The 16,109-nt window shown below is 35.9% G+C and overlaps 2 protein-coding genes and 1 long non-coding RNA gene across 4 annotated transcripts in view; 1 reads left to right on the forward strand and 2 right to left on the reverse strand.

The window, feature by feature from the left end:
• LOC129434453 (immunoglobulin kappa light chain-like) overlaps positions 1–16,109 on the reverse strand; it is a 112,775-nt gene that overhangs the window by 47,584 nt on the left and 49,082 nt on the right. The window lies entirely within an intron of this gene.
• Positions 2,431–5,620, forward strand: LOC141364260 (uncharacterized). Its single transcript, XM_073868437.1, has 9 exons — positions 2,431–2,879; positions 3,557–3,658; positions 3,776–4,008; positions 4,085–4,263; positions 4,341–4,431; positions 4,520–4,867; positions 4,956–5,073; positions 5,186–5,277; positions 5,435–5,620. The coding sequence occupies exons 1-9, from the start codon at positions 2,630–2,632 to the stop codon at positions 5,612–5,614; spliced, it is 1,593 nt and encodes a 530-aa protein (XP_073724538.1). The 5' UTR covers positions 2,431–2,629; the 3' UTR covers positions 5,615–5,620.
• LOC141364261 (uncharacterized) lies at positions 12,736–15,302 on the reverse strand. Of its 2 annotated transcripts, none has more exons than XR_012369939.1 (5): positions 14,598–15,302; positions 14,236–14,291; positions 13,681–13,748; positions 12,970–13,013; positions 12,736–12,881 (listed from the first exon to the last, which is right to left on the reverse strand). It is a non-coding gene; the product is annotated as an uncharacterized lncRNA (long non-coding RNA). The 2 variants fall into 2 exon arrangements; XR_012369938.1 differs by having other exon boundaries at positions 14,391–15,302.

Here is a 16,109-nt window from a genome sequence, read left to right on the forward strand (position 1 = left end):
CATGAGTAATTGTGTCTTGAGTGATCATGTTTATTTTTGACTTCTTTTTCTGTCAGTAATGTAAGCAATACTACGGTCTTATAGGCCAATATATTATTTATGAAAGTCAAGTATATTCTACTTAAATGCTAAGTAAAAAAACAATTATAAACCCTTAAATGTACTATTTGAAATTTAGAAAGTGGAAAAAAGGCAAGTTAAGAGGTCTAAGGCCCATCCCACGACTGTAAAGTGGAGGCAAAGGGACAGAAATGGGAATAGGGTAAGGCCGCTTCGAGGAAAAACAACAATAAAGCCAAAACTGAAAAGAAAGGCTCCTAACCAAGGTGAGACATTTGTGAATTTACAATTGTCATTTAAATTTGCTTTTATTTTCATTTGTGCTATATGTTTCCTCCTAGTTTGATAAATGTTTAGATATGTGTAGTCTGTTTAATTTTTTATGTACACTCATTTAGTGGGCATGCACACCAAGGCGTTTATGCCGGCATATGAAGAGTTTCGTTGCAAAATGAGATAAATCCATTTTTTTACATTTTTGTCAAAACATGTTTATTATTATGTTATCATGTTATTATTTTGTTTTATGGTGCTACTTGGCTGTATTTTTTAAGTTATGAAGGTTTAAATCAAAACAAACCAACTGCAGTTGCATTGAAATTAATTGGAATGCACAACCAAAAAACAAGATTTCTGAACAATTAAAAAAACGGTGGTTATCTCGTTTTGCAACGAAACACTTAATATGTTTTCAATTGTTTTCAATGGAAGCGCGGGGCTTTTCAAAAAGACAGCAGCTGGTGGGTTTTGTCCATGCTCTGCAGTTTTTCCAAGAGTTGAAAAATATTCAACTTTTGGTGATAAGTTCAGCTTGTCAGTTCTCACTTGGCCATCCAATCACAGTAGAGGTCAACTAACTGGTGCATCATACAACGACTAATAAACAAACCAGAAGTATCGCAGCAACCAAGCGCTCAGCTGATAAAAAGCTGGCAGTTGGCGTCCGCCTGCCGTTTTTTAGCCGTTTTTAAAAGCTTTGGTGTGCACACCCTCATAGATGGTTTCATGTTTTGTCTTGAAAATAACTTCCGGTCTGTGTTTGTTTATTGGTCTGGCTCTAAACTGACTTCTGGAACAAATACCTTGTTTAAAATAAAAATGTTTCAGTTTCTAAAAGATGAGGGCAGACAGTGTGAAGGGGGTTAGGCAGCCAATCTGTAGTTAACATAAACATTAATTTTATTCAGTAACATTAGCTCAGTGTAATGGTTGATAAACTTCAGCTATGATTTGAACTAAGCTAATTTACTTGTTGTTTATTTTGCTTGTTATCAGAAAAAAATCTACATCTATAGGGAATCTGTTGTTATTAAAGGAACATGCCGACATTTTGGGATTTTAGCTTATTCACCATATCCCGCAGAGTTAGATAAGTGCATACGTACCCCTTTTATCTCCGTGCGTCCCTTAACTCTGCCTGACGCACCCTCCGCTGGCTTAGCTTAGCACAAAGACTGGAAGTAAATGGCTCCAGCTAGCAGACTGCTCCCAATAAGTGACAAAATAACACAAACATTTTCCTATTTATATGTTGTGATTTGTAGTCACATGTAAAAATAACAAGGTCATATGAGACACAGCCATCTTTTAACCATATACATACAGGGAACTATATTCTCAGAAGGCGAAGCACTGCTACTTGGTTGGAGTGATTTGCTCGCAGCACCCGTGAAGCCCCCTGGTGAGGAACAGAGAGTTCGGTCAGAGTTGTGCTAATCACTCTGACCAAGTAGCAGTGCTTCATCTTCTGAGAATATAGTTCCCAGTATGTATATTGTTAAAAGATGGCTGTGTCTCATATCACCTTGTTATTTATACACGCTGTGACTTTACAAAATCACAACATATAAAAAGGAAAATGTTTGCGTTATTTTGTCACTTATTGGGAGCAGTATGCTAGCTGGAGCCATTCACTTCCAGTCTTTCTGCTAAACTAAGCTAGCGGGGGCTGCGTCAGACAGAGTTACGGCACGCACGGAGATGAAAAAGGTATGTATGGACTTATCTAACTCTGGGGGATACGGTGAATAAGCTAAAATCCCAAAATGTCAACGTGTTCCTTTAAATTTATTAATTATGCAGAAGTCTACCAAAGGTTAAGTTTGGGCCACAATAGCGGTTTGTTTGTTATTGCTGCTGAAACTGTCCATAGAAACGGATATAAAGAACCCACAAATGCTTATTTTTCATATTTTATTTTGTTTAAAGCTCCTACCAGTTTGCCCATCCAAGAGGAATTTATCTATCAAGCAGGAACTGGGAACTTTTCACTATACAGTAGTTATGCGGAATGGCAGTGGATTAATAGAGTTTTAAGTACCATTCTGCCAGCTGCAACATACTTAAATGCATAATTTTATACATTTTTTATAAATCTCCATAAAACTGATTATATTGTTTACTCACTTGTGTACTGACTGGTTTCTTTTTCAATGAAGCCTCACTTATTGAAGAATTGGAGCAAATCCTTAATGATGAATGTGATCAGCCTGAAGAGGTGTCTTTGGCCATAACCTGGCAAAAGCGGCAATCCCTAAGCCATGAGAGATGGCAGATTGCAAGGGAGTCCATGGTTAGGAATCTTTTGGCAGCTGAATACGTTCAGGAATGTGTCTGCCAGCACTGTCTGTCTACTGAGGCTATTGTACGGTGCAGGGACTGTCTACCTAGGCAGTATCTATGCACCATTTGTGATGGAGATGTCCATCAGCATCTACCTCTCCATAACAGGGAGTCTATGGTCCATGGGTTTTTTAAGCCACTGTGTCCAACCACTGGAGTGAAGAGACATTCTGAGACATACGAGTTCTCTGAACAGGGTATGCTTTTCACTATCTTTTCAATTTCAGTTTGTACAATTTAAATGGCTGTTCATTGGTGTAACCATTATTAATACATTTAATAAATATATTAAAGGTATAGCGGAGGATTTTTTCGAATTTTAAAAAAGAACCGCCTTCTCCACGTTTTTAAAAAATGCAATTGCGAAACAATCCTGATTGACAACTAGGAGGACCAATAGTCTTAATGATCCACCCGGAAAAAGAAAATCCTCCGCAATACCTTTTGAAGGGGTCATGTCGTGAGGGTGTTGGCATTGCCACTTTGTAGGTGTGAGCAAAAATAGGTCATTGAAATTTGGCTTTCTTTATGATGTCATAAGGATATCTTATTAGAATAATACCGCCCCCTTAATGTAAACTATCCAACCACAGCACTGCCATTTAGTGCAAAGAGAAAGAAAGAGAGAAAAGATAATTCACAGCACAATTGAGTTTGAATTGCATCAAACCACCATAATTGTGATCAGTGTTTGCACTTCATCAGCTCATTTGCATTTTAAAAGACACACCCAAAACGAAACATTTTTGCTCAAACCTACAAAGTGGCAATGCTAACATTCTCACGACATGACCCCTTTAAGTTATATATTTAATTTACTTGTTTATGAATCCTTCACTGAGGAGTTTGCTATTAACATTGTTTTGCTTTTTAGTCCGATATCTTCCGCTGCTTTTGCCACAGAAAATCTGTGCCTGTTCAGAAAGTTCTTGCAGAGTAATCAGTGGAAAGCCTATTATCCTTATTAATTTAAATGGTAAGATGTAGTTTCTTTCTGTTTATGAAAACAACACATTAGGTTTATTACAGGAAAACTTGCATGTAATATCTGTGATTAGAAATTTATTAAGCTGTTGTGATCACATTTTAATAGGACGGTACAATCTCACCCTTCCATCACTGGAGTGTTTAAGCTGCGGGAAAACCTGGGCAGTGGGACTCAGTAATCTCCTCAAGTCTGGTTACTGGCCAGCCTCTATACATTTTGAGACTGTGTATGAGGCTGGCCTTTTTAGGTCTTTTCTGGACTTAAAACTTTTTGCTCCAGGTCTTTCACGTCAAGCATTCCTTGGAATGCTTGACCGAAGAACGGAGTACAATGGCAGGGTAAACACTGTTAAATCTATATTGTTAACATGTTAGCATGCATTAAAGTGATTGATTGGTTTGGTTATTTCAACAGAGTGGTAAAATATGTGGAGACACATTCCAGAAAAGCTTTCTGGAGTGGACCTTTGCCCAGCATGAGGTTGAGATGCTTTGTGGTGTCCAGCCTTTTAAATGTCCCGCCTGCAGTCCATCCATGCATGCAGTGTCAGTGGATGGTAACAGGAAACTGTACAGGTTCCATAATGCGAAAGGGTATGTTTTTTTTTCCACTTTTGGTACATTTTATTGTACTTCAATGTTTGTCATGTTTTCCTTTTTATAAAATTAAGGACAGAGAAGGGCTACTTCGATGGCGAATTTAAAATGAAAGATGGTGATGTTTCCTCCTTTGTGGAATATGTTCATGAAAAGACCAAGCATGTAATAACTCTTTACTCATTGTCATTTGTATATTCTAATCCAACTGCCATTATTGACGTAATAATCATTTGAATGCAATGTCTTGTAGGCCACAGGTAAAGGGGTTTGTGGCTCCTCTCAGTGGACAGCAGCCAAGGAGTCTGCAAAAAAGTCAACATCAAAGATTGATGAGGAAGGCCTTGAGATTGCTGTGTGCCGACATGGAGGACTTTTAAAAGCCCTAAACATGTTCAGAGGGGAAATTTTTGCCTATCCCCTGTTTCTTCAAAATGCCCTCTCAAAAGAAAATGTGACATTCTTCTGCTCAGATGTTGCCTGCAAGTACTGGCCATACCTAAAGAGAGTGGTTGGACACTGTCCGGAGCTAAGGCCTTTATTAAGTATGCACCCACTATTATCAGTTATGCATGCCAAAGCACATGAGTGGAGTTGTGAGGTAAGATTCTTTTGTTACATATTTTTGTGCTATGGACATGCACAACAGCCATTGTTTTTTTGTTTTGTTTTGTTGTTGTTGTTTGTAGATAAAATGGTCCGGGAAAAACCAAGAGGGAGCTGGTCTTACAATTGGAGAAGAGGTGGAGCAAGTCAACTCCTTCCTGTCAAGAGCTGCAATCTGCACTAAATACATGTCCAAAGCTGGTGAATATCTTTAAGTACTACTTTTAACCTATAGTTATTTCTAAATATTAATGAATTCTGACTAACATTGTTTATTTACTTTGACCAACTATCTACAACTCTATAATAAAAGCACGTTCAGACATGCTTACAGTTCTTGCTTCTGCATGGAACAAACGGAAATCTGAAAATCTGGCAAAATATTTGTCCCAGAGATACATTAAGGTATTTTACTGATGCAAATGTCAACCTATTATACAACCTATGTATTAAACAAAAAGAACAATTTTACATGCATTTGAGCAATTATGTCTATGGCATACATTGTTAAACTATAAACCTTTATTATCAAATTAATTTACAGTATTTGATATGTATTTAGACAGCCGAAAGGCTGAAAGTGGAAAGAGAGAGTTGTGCAAGTCTGCAGGCTGAGCTAAATATCAGTGATGATGAAATTCAGCAGTGGGTCAGTGACGTCCAACAGTGGGCTGCAGGTAATAAATACATTTTGAAGGACCTGTTTTATAGTTCTTATGCAATAACATTTTTTGATTTATAAAAGTTGTACACTGTCCAAGTCAAGTTGGCAGCTTGAATGCTGTTGTATTTATGTATGTTGTTGATTTATTAGATAACAACAAGAGAAGGCACAAAATGAGGAGAAGAATGAATGAAGACAAGTCAACCTTGGCAGCTGCCATTAAGGACTTCAATGAACAGTCAACCCACCAGCTTCCTTCCGTGGATGAACTGCTTGCAGCTGATAATTTCCAATGGCCATGGGAATGCCCTGACACTAGTAATTAACCTACTATTCTCAGTGTATTTGATAAATATAGCTTGATGTTAATGCAGTGTTTAAAATGGCATTTTAAGACCTTCAACAATTACAGGTAACGGCAACCTCTCAACCAAGAAGATGGTCTTTGACCGGTTCATGTTGCTTTCCCGACTGAAGGAGGAAGAGCAGATCATAGTGATGGAGGTCAAGCAACACTGGCAATCTTTAAAGGAGGCTGAAAGTTCACTGAGGGATCTTTCTCTAGAAATACAAAATAACAGTAAGTTGCCATAATAAAATTCAATAACCAATGCATTGCTTTATATTGAATAATAAGGACTGAATAGGGATTGATCATCTTTAATGTTTTCATTTCTTTTTTGTGTAGACTGTGACAGTGATCAAGAGAGCTCCAGTGGACTACTGTGCCTTCTCAAGAGAAAACTGGAAGACCTTCATTTTCTGCAAAATAATGCTAGGATGTTATACCGACAGTGTGTTCTGGGACAGGCTTCAGACAGCATTTTATTTGATAACATTTCTGATGAAGAAACTGAGGCAATAAACTACAGCTCAGATGACAGTGATGAGGGCTAAACCTGCACATGTAGAGTGATCAGACAAATATTACAGGGATAGTTCACCCAAAAACAAAAATTCTGTCATCATTTACTCACTCTCATGTTGTTAGAAACCTGTATAAATTTCTTTGTTCTGATGAACACGACTGAGGATGTTTTGGGCAGTGTTCGTGGTCGGGCCGTTCGTGGGCCCCATTCACTTCCATAGTTGGAAAAAAGAATTCTGTGGAGGTGAATGGGGCTCACGAACTGTTTGATTACAAACATTCCTCAAAATATCTTCAGTGGTGTTCAGCAGAACAAAGAAATTCATACAGGTTTGTAGCAACATGGGAGTGAGTGGGTGATGACAGAATTTAGAGTTTTTGGGTGAACTATCCCTTTAAATAACTATTTTATAAGCTGCTATTTTTCACTTTGAGAAACATATTAACATATGTGTTAAATATTTCCACATCCTAATGGGAAATAATAATAAAAAGCAGTACATATATGTTATGAATAGTATTTTTAAATCTCTTTAGTGTGTTTGAGACTCTTTACCTGTGTTTCACTGCAAGCATTTCATCCCAAGCATAGTACAACAAATGCACTGAATGCATGTTCTTTCCAACTGTAAGCTAAATAAAATACATGTATAGTCCCAGTCTTGTCTTTAACTCAGTTCAGGCAGGTTGTGCATGTAGTGTGCATGTGTCACAGATCAGCCAGGTTCCTCACCAGATCACTCACCTGAATTTTTATTCCGTAGCTGATCAGATTCACCCTTTAAAAGCCATCCACAGGCACACGTTCACTGTCCGGTCCCATCGCTTCATGCTGTTTGTATATTGTGTGGATTAACCTGACTCTCTCTCTCTCCCCTTTAGAGGATTCTATTTCATCGTCATCTGTGTTTAGGAGTACTTTGGATTCTCGGATTACATCGGCTGGCGCTGGAGTGTTCTTGTGTGCCTCTGGATACCTGGAGTGCCTCAACTCATCATTACACATTTAACATATCTCTCAATAAACTTTTAATTCTGTTTTACATCTGTCTCCGTTGTCTTCTGTCACTGACAGCAGAGAAATCTGCAGTATATTCTATTTTGACTAATACATACAATTCAGCTGAATAAATACTATAAAATAGTATTAAATAACATACATTAAAATTATGTAAAAATTGAATGTTAGGTAATAGAGCAAGTCCCTGTATATAGGTCCCTGTATATAGTTGTCTTGTCCCACCGCCTTCTATGATTAATACTTTGGGTTAGGATTAGAGTTGTCCTAATGTATAAAAAAGAAAATGTAAAACTTCACTCAGAAAGTGGCCGATTTTATTTATGTTTATAAATATAACAATAATTTAAAATAAGTATATTGGTTAAGAGATTTTTTTTATGGTGTATGCTATAATCAATTAATGTTTAATTAATATTGTTAAGACCAGTTCATTTGAATTATTACTGATTTATATTAGAGTTAATAAATTGTTAAATACAATGACACTCTTTCTTTGATCCTTTTGACTGGAAGAATGTGAAAGCATGAGATATGTATCACAAGCAGGACCCCATGCTGGATAAGGATGTTGGAGCTTCTCTTTTATCAAACCCATTCTCTGGCATCTTGAATCACTTTATCAAATTATTGATAAATCTTACCTTTGGCAGGTTGGACAGCTACACACATACATACATAGTCTTTTATAGAGTTTACTACAAGCTTTAGAATTGTTTTCATTATTTTGTGGAGGATTCAGAGTGAGTTTAAAACTGATAGGGACAGTTTCCCAGACAGGGTTTATCCTTGTCCCACACTAAAAAGCATGTTTAAGGTGCCTTAATTTAAAAACATCCAACATATATCAGTAGGCGATCATTGTTTTGTCTCAAGATGCCCACTAGTATTGTTTTTTGTAAGGTATGTTTTTAAACATAATATATGCTATGCTTATATAATACATAATCCCCTGTGGCCGGTTGCATAAAACTTTAAGACTAGTCTTAAAAGTTAGTCATGAATTTTTTCTTCAAGACTGATCATACCTGTTTTAAGTATGTTGCATAGAAAGGTAGATTGGTCTAATTTAAATCCAAATAATAAGACTAATTACTAACTTGCTAGTTAGTCAGAATCATTCCTAAGACGCAGTCTTAACGTCATGACTATGTTTATGTAACCGGCCACTGGTTTCACAGACAAGGTTTAAGGATAGTCCTAGACTAAAACACACGTTTGGCAGTGTCAACTGAAAACAACTCGCACTGACAGATCTTAAAATATCCCAGTGGCATTGATTTGTTCTTAAGATAAACGCCATCTTTTTTCTAAGACAATTGTTTATAAAAGATGCATCTTAATTTAACTAAGGCCTAGTCTTGGCTTTAGCTAAGCCTTGTCTTAGGCCAATATATCCTAATATAACTAGCCCTAGTCTTGGATTAATCTACACCTTGGCTGGGAAACGTGGCCCAGGGTGTTTATTGGACTCCAACCACTATTCCTGGAGGGCACATGTCCTGCAGATTTCAGCTACAACCCCAGTCAAACACACATGAACCTGCTAATCAAGTTGTTCAGGGCTACCTAAAAATTAGAGGCAGGCATGTTGGAGTAGAGCCCTGCAAGCCCGTCGGGGCCCGACGGAGCCCGACAGGCTAAGCCAATTTGGGCCGGGCCCGGGCGTTTATTTTTTTTTACAGACCGGGCTCGGGTCGGGCTCGGGCTTATTTTAACGTCTCTCCTCATATTGTGTGTGTTTGCGTGTGTAGCAGAGACAGCGCGCATCTGAGGCTTACATTAATGGGTTTATCCTTTAAACGTTACTTTTGCTACGTTTACTCCTTTCATTTACACACCACCGTTTTCGACCCTCATAAACGGATTCGTTCGCAAAAGCATCTTAAACGCATGGACGCAGGACATGCCGCTGTCTTCTGGTTTCCAAAGCGCTTACTTGAACATGAGTTTTGTTTCAGACGTCTATATTGAGTGCGCTTGCCAGCCGCGCGTCTATTAAAATAAACTTGAGGGCGCTTGCCGGCCGCGCGTCTATTATATTTTAAATAAACTTGAGCACGTCTTAATGCAAACGGGCTGGCCTCTAAAAGGAAAAGAATTTACAAAACGTATTTTTTTATCCAAGTCATAGATGAATTCTCTATGAATAGTCATTATTCATCGTTTATTGCAAGAGGAACAAAAATCTATTTGATGCAAGACTCACCATTTTTTAGAAATAGAAATATAGAGGAAAACACAAACACATTTGTTTCCTTTAGTTTTTGAATAAGTTTACTTTAGTAATATTATGGTCTTATGGTAGGGCTGCATGATTATGGCAAAAATTATAATTGTTTACTGCATTTGCACGGAATATGAAATTATATATTTGAAAAATACAGTAAATTGCAAGGCTGCAGAGAACAGTGCACTACTGCAGACTTATACTACTGAGGGTTTAAATATATTATTTTAATAGTCAGTCGTGAACTAAAGTGGGCCGGTCTAAGGCATGAAACTCCACGGCTGAAAATGAGTCCCACTCCGGCCCTGAGTGAACGTAGATGGAGTCTTATGTAAACGAACAGCTCATGTTAATGTGACAGGCGCTGTCAGTGACAGCGCATCATTTTCAAAGTAAACATTATTTTTATTCAAGTAAATGGAGGTTTGCAACGGAGGTTTTGCCAAAAATAGTAAACATCTATACCAACCAGCTATTATAAACGCTATATCAGATTGTTTTATGTATCCTTATAGATAATGTCTGTTTTATATGTATGTTTGAGTATTGTTAGGCTTGAATATTGTTGTAATGTTGTTGTTGTTTGTTTAAATTTATTTAGCTTATTACGAAAGATAGACCGTAATTTTAAACGCCATACGCGTTGTAAAGATTAATTTGAAGGCAGAATTGTAATGGGTAAAACATTATTTTCGAGTTTAATTTAAGTTTTCTTGCTACTTTAAAATGAATTTCGTTTCATATAATTTGTCTCTTAATTTTAATCGATGTTTTGTTGATAAGTTTTGTGAATATAAATGAATAAAAACAAAAATCAACGTCATATTAATATTTAATGCTCGTTTAGCCGATTGCGCTTTTTGCTATAGCGGAGGACGTGCACGGACCTCGCACACTTTTAAAAATTAACGTCATACTAATTTTTATTTATTAATTGCACACTGAACAGCGACAGGTAAGGGAAGATAAATTATTAAGTGTTTTTCTGAAGAATACAGTCAGTTCGTACAAAAATGTTCAAATGGACTATAAGATCATAAATATGAACTGTGAACAATGAACTATTAACTCCCTACATTAAAGCAATAAGCATTTCTGTAGGCTAAAGCTATACTTCACCTCTTATTACGCATCCGAGCGCGCATCAAAGAGCGCGCGCGTCAGAGAGAGCTTAAAAGTGATTGATATTGGTCTCGGGCCAGGTCGGGTTCGGGCTGAAAAAAATGCAGGCATTGTCGGGCTGGGGTCGGGTAGGGCTTGAACACTTCGGGCCAGGGCCGGGTTAGGGCTGGAGTTTTTGGCCCGTGCAGGGCTCTATGTTGGAGTAGGGTTGGAGCTAAAATATTTAGGACAGGTGACCTCCACTGCCTCAGTTTTTTTTATCTGAGACTGAAAACATATTACAGCATGGCAAATAAATAAAACTGCCTCCGAGACACTCTTTGGGGAGGTTTTCCAGACAGGGTTTACAGTCCCTTACAAAAAACCCACATGGATTTCACGTTTTTTTAATGTGAACAACATCAATTTCACATGTGAAATGTGTGTTTTTGGTCATTTTTGTGTGAATCCCATGTGACGTGCATGTGCATAATGTGGTGACAATTTTTTACATGTAATCACATGTGGACAACATGTCCCCTCATGTGATCCACTAATTTCACATGTGATCACATTGGTCTCACATGTGTTTCACGTGGGATTCACACTAAATATCCAAAAAATACACGTTTCACATGTGAAATTCATGTTACTTTTCTGTAAGGGTTAATCCAGGACTAGGCCTACAAACATACCTTACTATAACAGTAGTGGTTTGCATTTTGAGACAAAACAATGGCACTGATCTATGCTAAGATTTAATGATTTAAATTAAGGCAGCTCACACATACAGTTAAGTCTGGGCTATATAAGCCCTGTCTGGAAAACCGCCCTATTATGTTGCCCACTACTTTTGGTGCTGACATTACATAGGCCTACCCTACATCTTTACTCTATCTGCATTGCAAGGTCTTGTGTAGTGCAATTATCTGTGACATAGAAAGCTTTTCATTTTTCATCTGCATTTATTACCATACAATTCTCTTGAATCTTAACACACACACAAAAAAGTTTGCTCAAAAGGGATGTGTAGGCATCATTATTTGTTAAAAACATCTGTTTTGTATTATTAAAAGCATTGTTTGACTATACAAGGGTTATATTTGACAATTCTACTATGGTTTTACTAAATATCCATGAATGCAGAAGTGTTACTCAACTCACTCACTAGGTACATTTAGAAGGATGGTTTTCTATGTTATAGTGTGTAAATAGACTAATTCACTGTATGTATGTATGTATGTATATATATATATATATATGTATGTATATATATATATATATATATATATATATATATATATATATATGTATATATGTATATATATATATGTATATATGTATATATATATATGTATATATATGTATATATATATATATATATGTATATATATATATATATATATATATATATATATATATATATATATGTATATATATATATATATATATATATATATATATATATATATATATATATATATATATATATATTATACTGTATACACACACAAAAGGCTTGTATTAAACAGTTACTATGCAAGTCTACAAATGACTTCACACTTCCTTGAGACATTCGTAGTAGGTGGTTTTCCCATTGTTGCTGTTGGTTTCCTCTGGGCGCAGAAGTCTTCTCACTCCAAAAACATGCAAGTATGGTTATTCAGAAACTATTGGCTATTATTCTGTGTCATCATTGTGACAGACTGGTCACCTCTTCTGACCTTAGGTAGCTGAAATAAGCTCCAGCATCTAGATATTTAAAGGTATTGCGGAGGATTTTCTTTTTCCGTGTGGATCAAGAAGACTATTGGTCCTCCTAGTTGTCAATCAGGAGTGCTGCGCAATTGCATTTTTTTAAAAAGTGGAGAAGGCGGTTCTTTTCTAAAATTCGAGAAAATCCTCCGCTACACCTTTAAAATATAAAAACTTGGTGTTTTTTATAGTTAAAAGATGTAAATGAAAGACAAAGTTGCACATAGTAAAATTTTAAACCTTTATTTGTTTACTAGAAATAAAAACGGTGGAAAAAACCCATCATGTACCAGTAATGTACTGTAGTTAACACTGAGTGAGGGTAATTTGAACATGATCTTCAGGCTCCCAGGTGGGCGGCCATGTCTTCTTACTGGGAAAAAAATTGTAAAAAAAATTACAACAATTAATAACTAATAAGAGTACAGTGGTGAATTAAATTGGCATGTAGGTTTATTTACCAGGATGGACATGGCTGCCAATGCACCAAAACCTCCTTACGTCCCTGTGAATTAGGTAAGAAAACAGAGCCAATTACAAAAATAACTTTACAATCTCTACACATCATTACATCATCACTACATTTTCAAAGCATTTAACATAACTCAAAAATTTTGTCTCAAGATGCACACCAGTATTGTTTCTTTTAAGGTATGTTTGTTAAAACTACTTAATATATGCCTTAATATAACTATAATATAACTATAACCTATTTCTGGATTAATCTAAACTCTTTCCAGGACAGCAGCCCTACATGTTATATAGTTAGATTATGATATATTCACAGTACACCGTAAAAGCCATTATTATATCAATTTAAAATTCTTCACTGGTGTGTGCTCTTCAAACTCATGCTCTTTTGCACATACTGTAATGAGTCCAATGCCATGCACTTAGGACTAAGCAATTAAGAAGTCCATTCTAGATGTAAATTTAGCAATAAAGTACCCTTCACACTAGCATGCATTATATGTGGAGTTTTTAACATTACAACAGAGCCAGATATTTTATCCTAAGTTTATTATTACAGAAATTATGCTAAGAATGATCCAAAAACATAAATACTTTACTTTTTTATTAGGAATTATATAAATTAATTTACTGTACATAAAAAGGTCACCAGTATTATGGAACAAAACATTAACAGACTGTATATACTGATTAATTCAAACCTTTCTGACACGCCTTTTTGAAAAAGATTCCACAGGAAATACGTCCAGAGCCTCATGAAATTGACATTCTGAAATTGACAAAAGTAACATTTGGTTAGAAATTAATTGCTCAATTAGTAAATAAAGTGAATGGAGAATGTCTAAAAGTTCAAATGTAAAATAATCTTTAAACATTAAAAAACATTTAAATCTAAATAACAAATATAAACATCAATAGTATAAGAACTTTCCAAATGGATTACATGCAACAGTTAAAGGGATAGTTCACCCATTTCATCATTTACTCACCCTCAAAATATCTTCCTTTGTGTTCAGCAGAACAACGAATTTTATACAGGTTTGTAACAACATGAGGGTGAGTAAATGATGACAGAATTTTTGGGTGAACTATCCCTTAAGCAGTGCTAAGGAGCTAAACCACTGGTCTCAAACTCAGTACCTGGAGGGCCACAGCTCTACAGTTTTGCTCCAACTCTCATCAAACATACCTGATGCAATTAATCAAAGTCTTTTTCTTAATTGTTACCACTAACTATATTGTATAACATTAAATACCTGTGTCCATCTTTTTTCTCCGCTTTCTTTTTGCAACCATGTTGACAGCTGATTTGCTGTAAAGAAAGTAAAAAGTTTTTAGCATTAGTTCAAGTGTATGTCAAAGAACAGTTTTCACTGAGCCCAAGTTCAAATTTTTATTCTAATGGTTTTACCCAAAGTCCCTTTATGACAAGTCATGTCACTTTGATCATCAGTTCGGTCATTTCTAAAATGCCTCTCGGGCATGCAAGTGCAGCTCCTATCTCTTTAAATGGGAAAACTTTCAAATTTCATATTTGAAATCACTTATAAATCCGACAACAACTTTATAGTTTTATAACCTTTGTTTCTCGTGTTTAAAGGGAGTTAAAAATGCTTACTTTTCATTCTAGACAGTATACTACGCAAGGGGTTTTCAAACCTGTCCTAGAGGACCACTAATACTGCACATTTTGTATGTCTCCCGTTTGTGACACACCTCATTCAGATACATTACACACCCAGTTCAGGTGTTGCAGTCTCTACTAACAAGCTGAAGATTTGAATCAGGTGTGTCTGATGAGGAAGACACGCAAAATGTGCAGGACTACAGTAGGTGTCATCTAGAACAGGTTTAAAAACCCCTGCACTATACTGTCTGTTTCTATAGACGCACGTATGGTGAGACAATTACGCTTCTGGTTTCAGTTTTTTAATGGTCTGACTAGTTGCTAAAGTGAACTCTTGAACAAATACCTCTTTGATAATAACAAATGTTTTGGTTTCCTACGTAATCTACGTGTTGTTTATTTTGCTTGTTATATAAATAAACTACTTTAAAAGGACTTTGTTGTTATTTTTTCTTAGCGGAGTTTACCGGAAGTTACGTGTTGACCACGAAAGCTGCTTGTTTATGTTGTTACTGCTGAAACAGTCTATAGCAACAACAGCTTCTAACAACATCTGAAATTACATGATTACTTTTCTAATCAACAACTAGCATATTCAGAAAGCAGGATTAATTTGCCATATTGTGCATTACACTTTCATCTATTCTTAAGTAAATGGAGTGCAATGTTTTCCTATATCTATGTCTTTGCTTCACCTCTTCTTATACTCACCACACTGTAAAAAGTGAAACATTGGATCAACCCAACAAAATTGAAGCAACCATTCACAACAAAGATTTTACATTGACCTAATGTTCAGAAACCATTCAGTTCAAACTAATTTTTTGCATTTCATTCAAACTCTTTTCTGAATTTGGTGTAAATCAATATTTTAGATTGGCTTAAATTAAAAAAAAATTGGTTTTAAACAGACTTGATCTAAATTGAGTTTTCTTCAATCTAAAATATGTATTCATTGCAAATAATATGAAAGGCTTCATAATAGCCATAATCTAAAATTTTAAAATTCTCTCAATACATATACACACACATTAAAATGAGTCATAGAAACGTTCTTTTAAATATTTATTAAATCTTTTTTTTTAAATCATTGTTTTTACAGACTTTTTTGGCAAAACAAACAGACAGTTCAAGTAATCAGTTCATTTCAAGTTGAATTTCATATGTAGCAGCACAAAAATACATCAACACAAGAACAAGAACAAGAACAAACACCCAATGCAAATCAAACACAAAACATAGATACCTCCACACACAGCAAAGAACAAACAACGACACTATTACGATAGTGAAGACTGGGGTGAAGGCATTTCTGCCATCCGGTGTATGTTCTTCATAGCACGGAAATCAGTCAGTCAGAGTTCAGAGCACCAGGAACAAACAGCAGCTTCCCTAAAATTCAAATCCAAACATTAATCAGTTTTAAAGTTTCAAAGTGTAAATTAATTTCCCTCACATTCATTTCCGCCTTCGCAACTTTAAAACATATAAAATCCACGTTCA

Source organism: Misgurnus anguillicaudatus, chromosome 6 (genome assembly GCF_027580225.2).
Source record: "Misgurnus anguillicaudatus chromosome 6, ASM2758022v2, whole genome shotgun sequence".
NCBI lineage: Eukaryota > Metazoa > Chordata > Actinopteri > Cypriniformes > Cobitidae > Misgurnus > Misgurnus anguillicaudatus.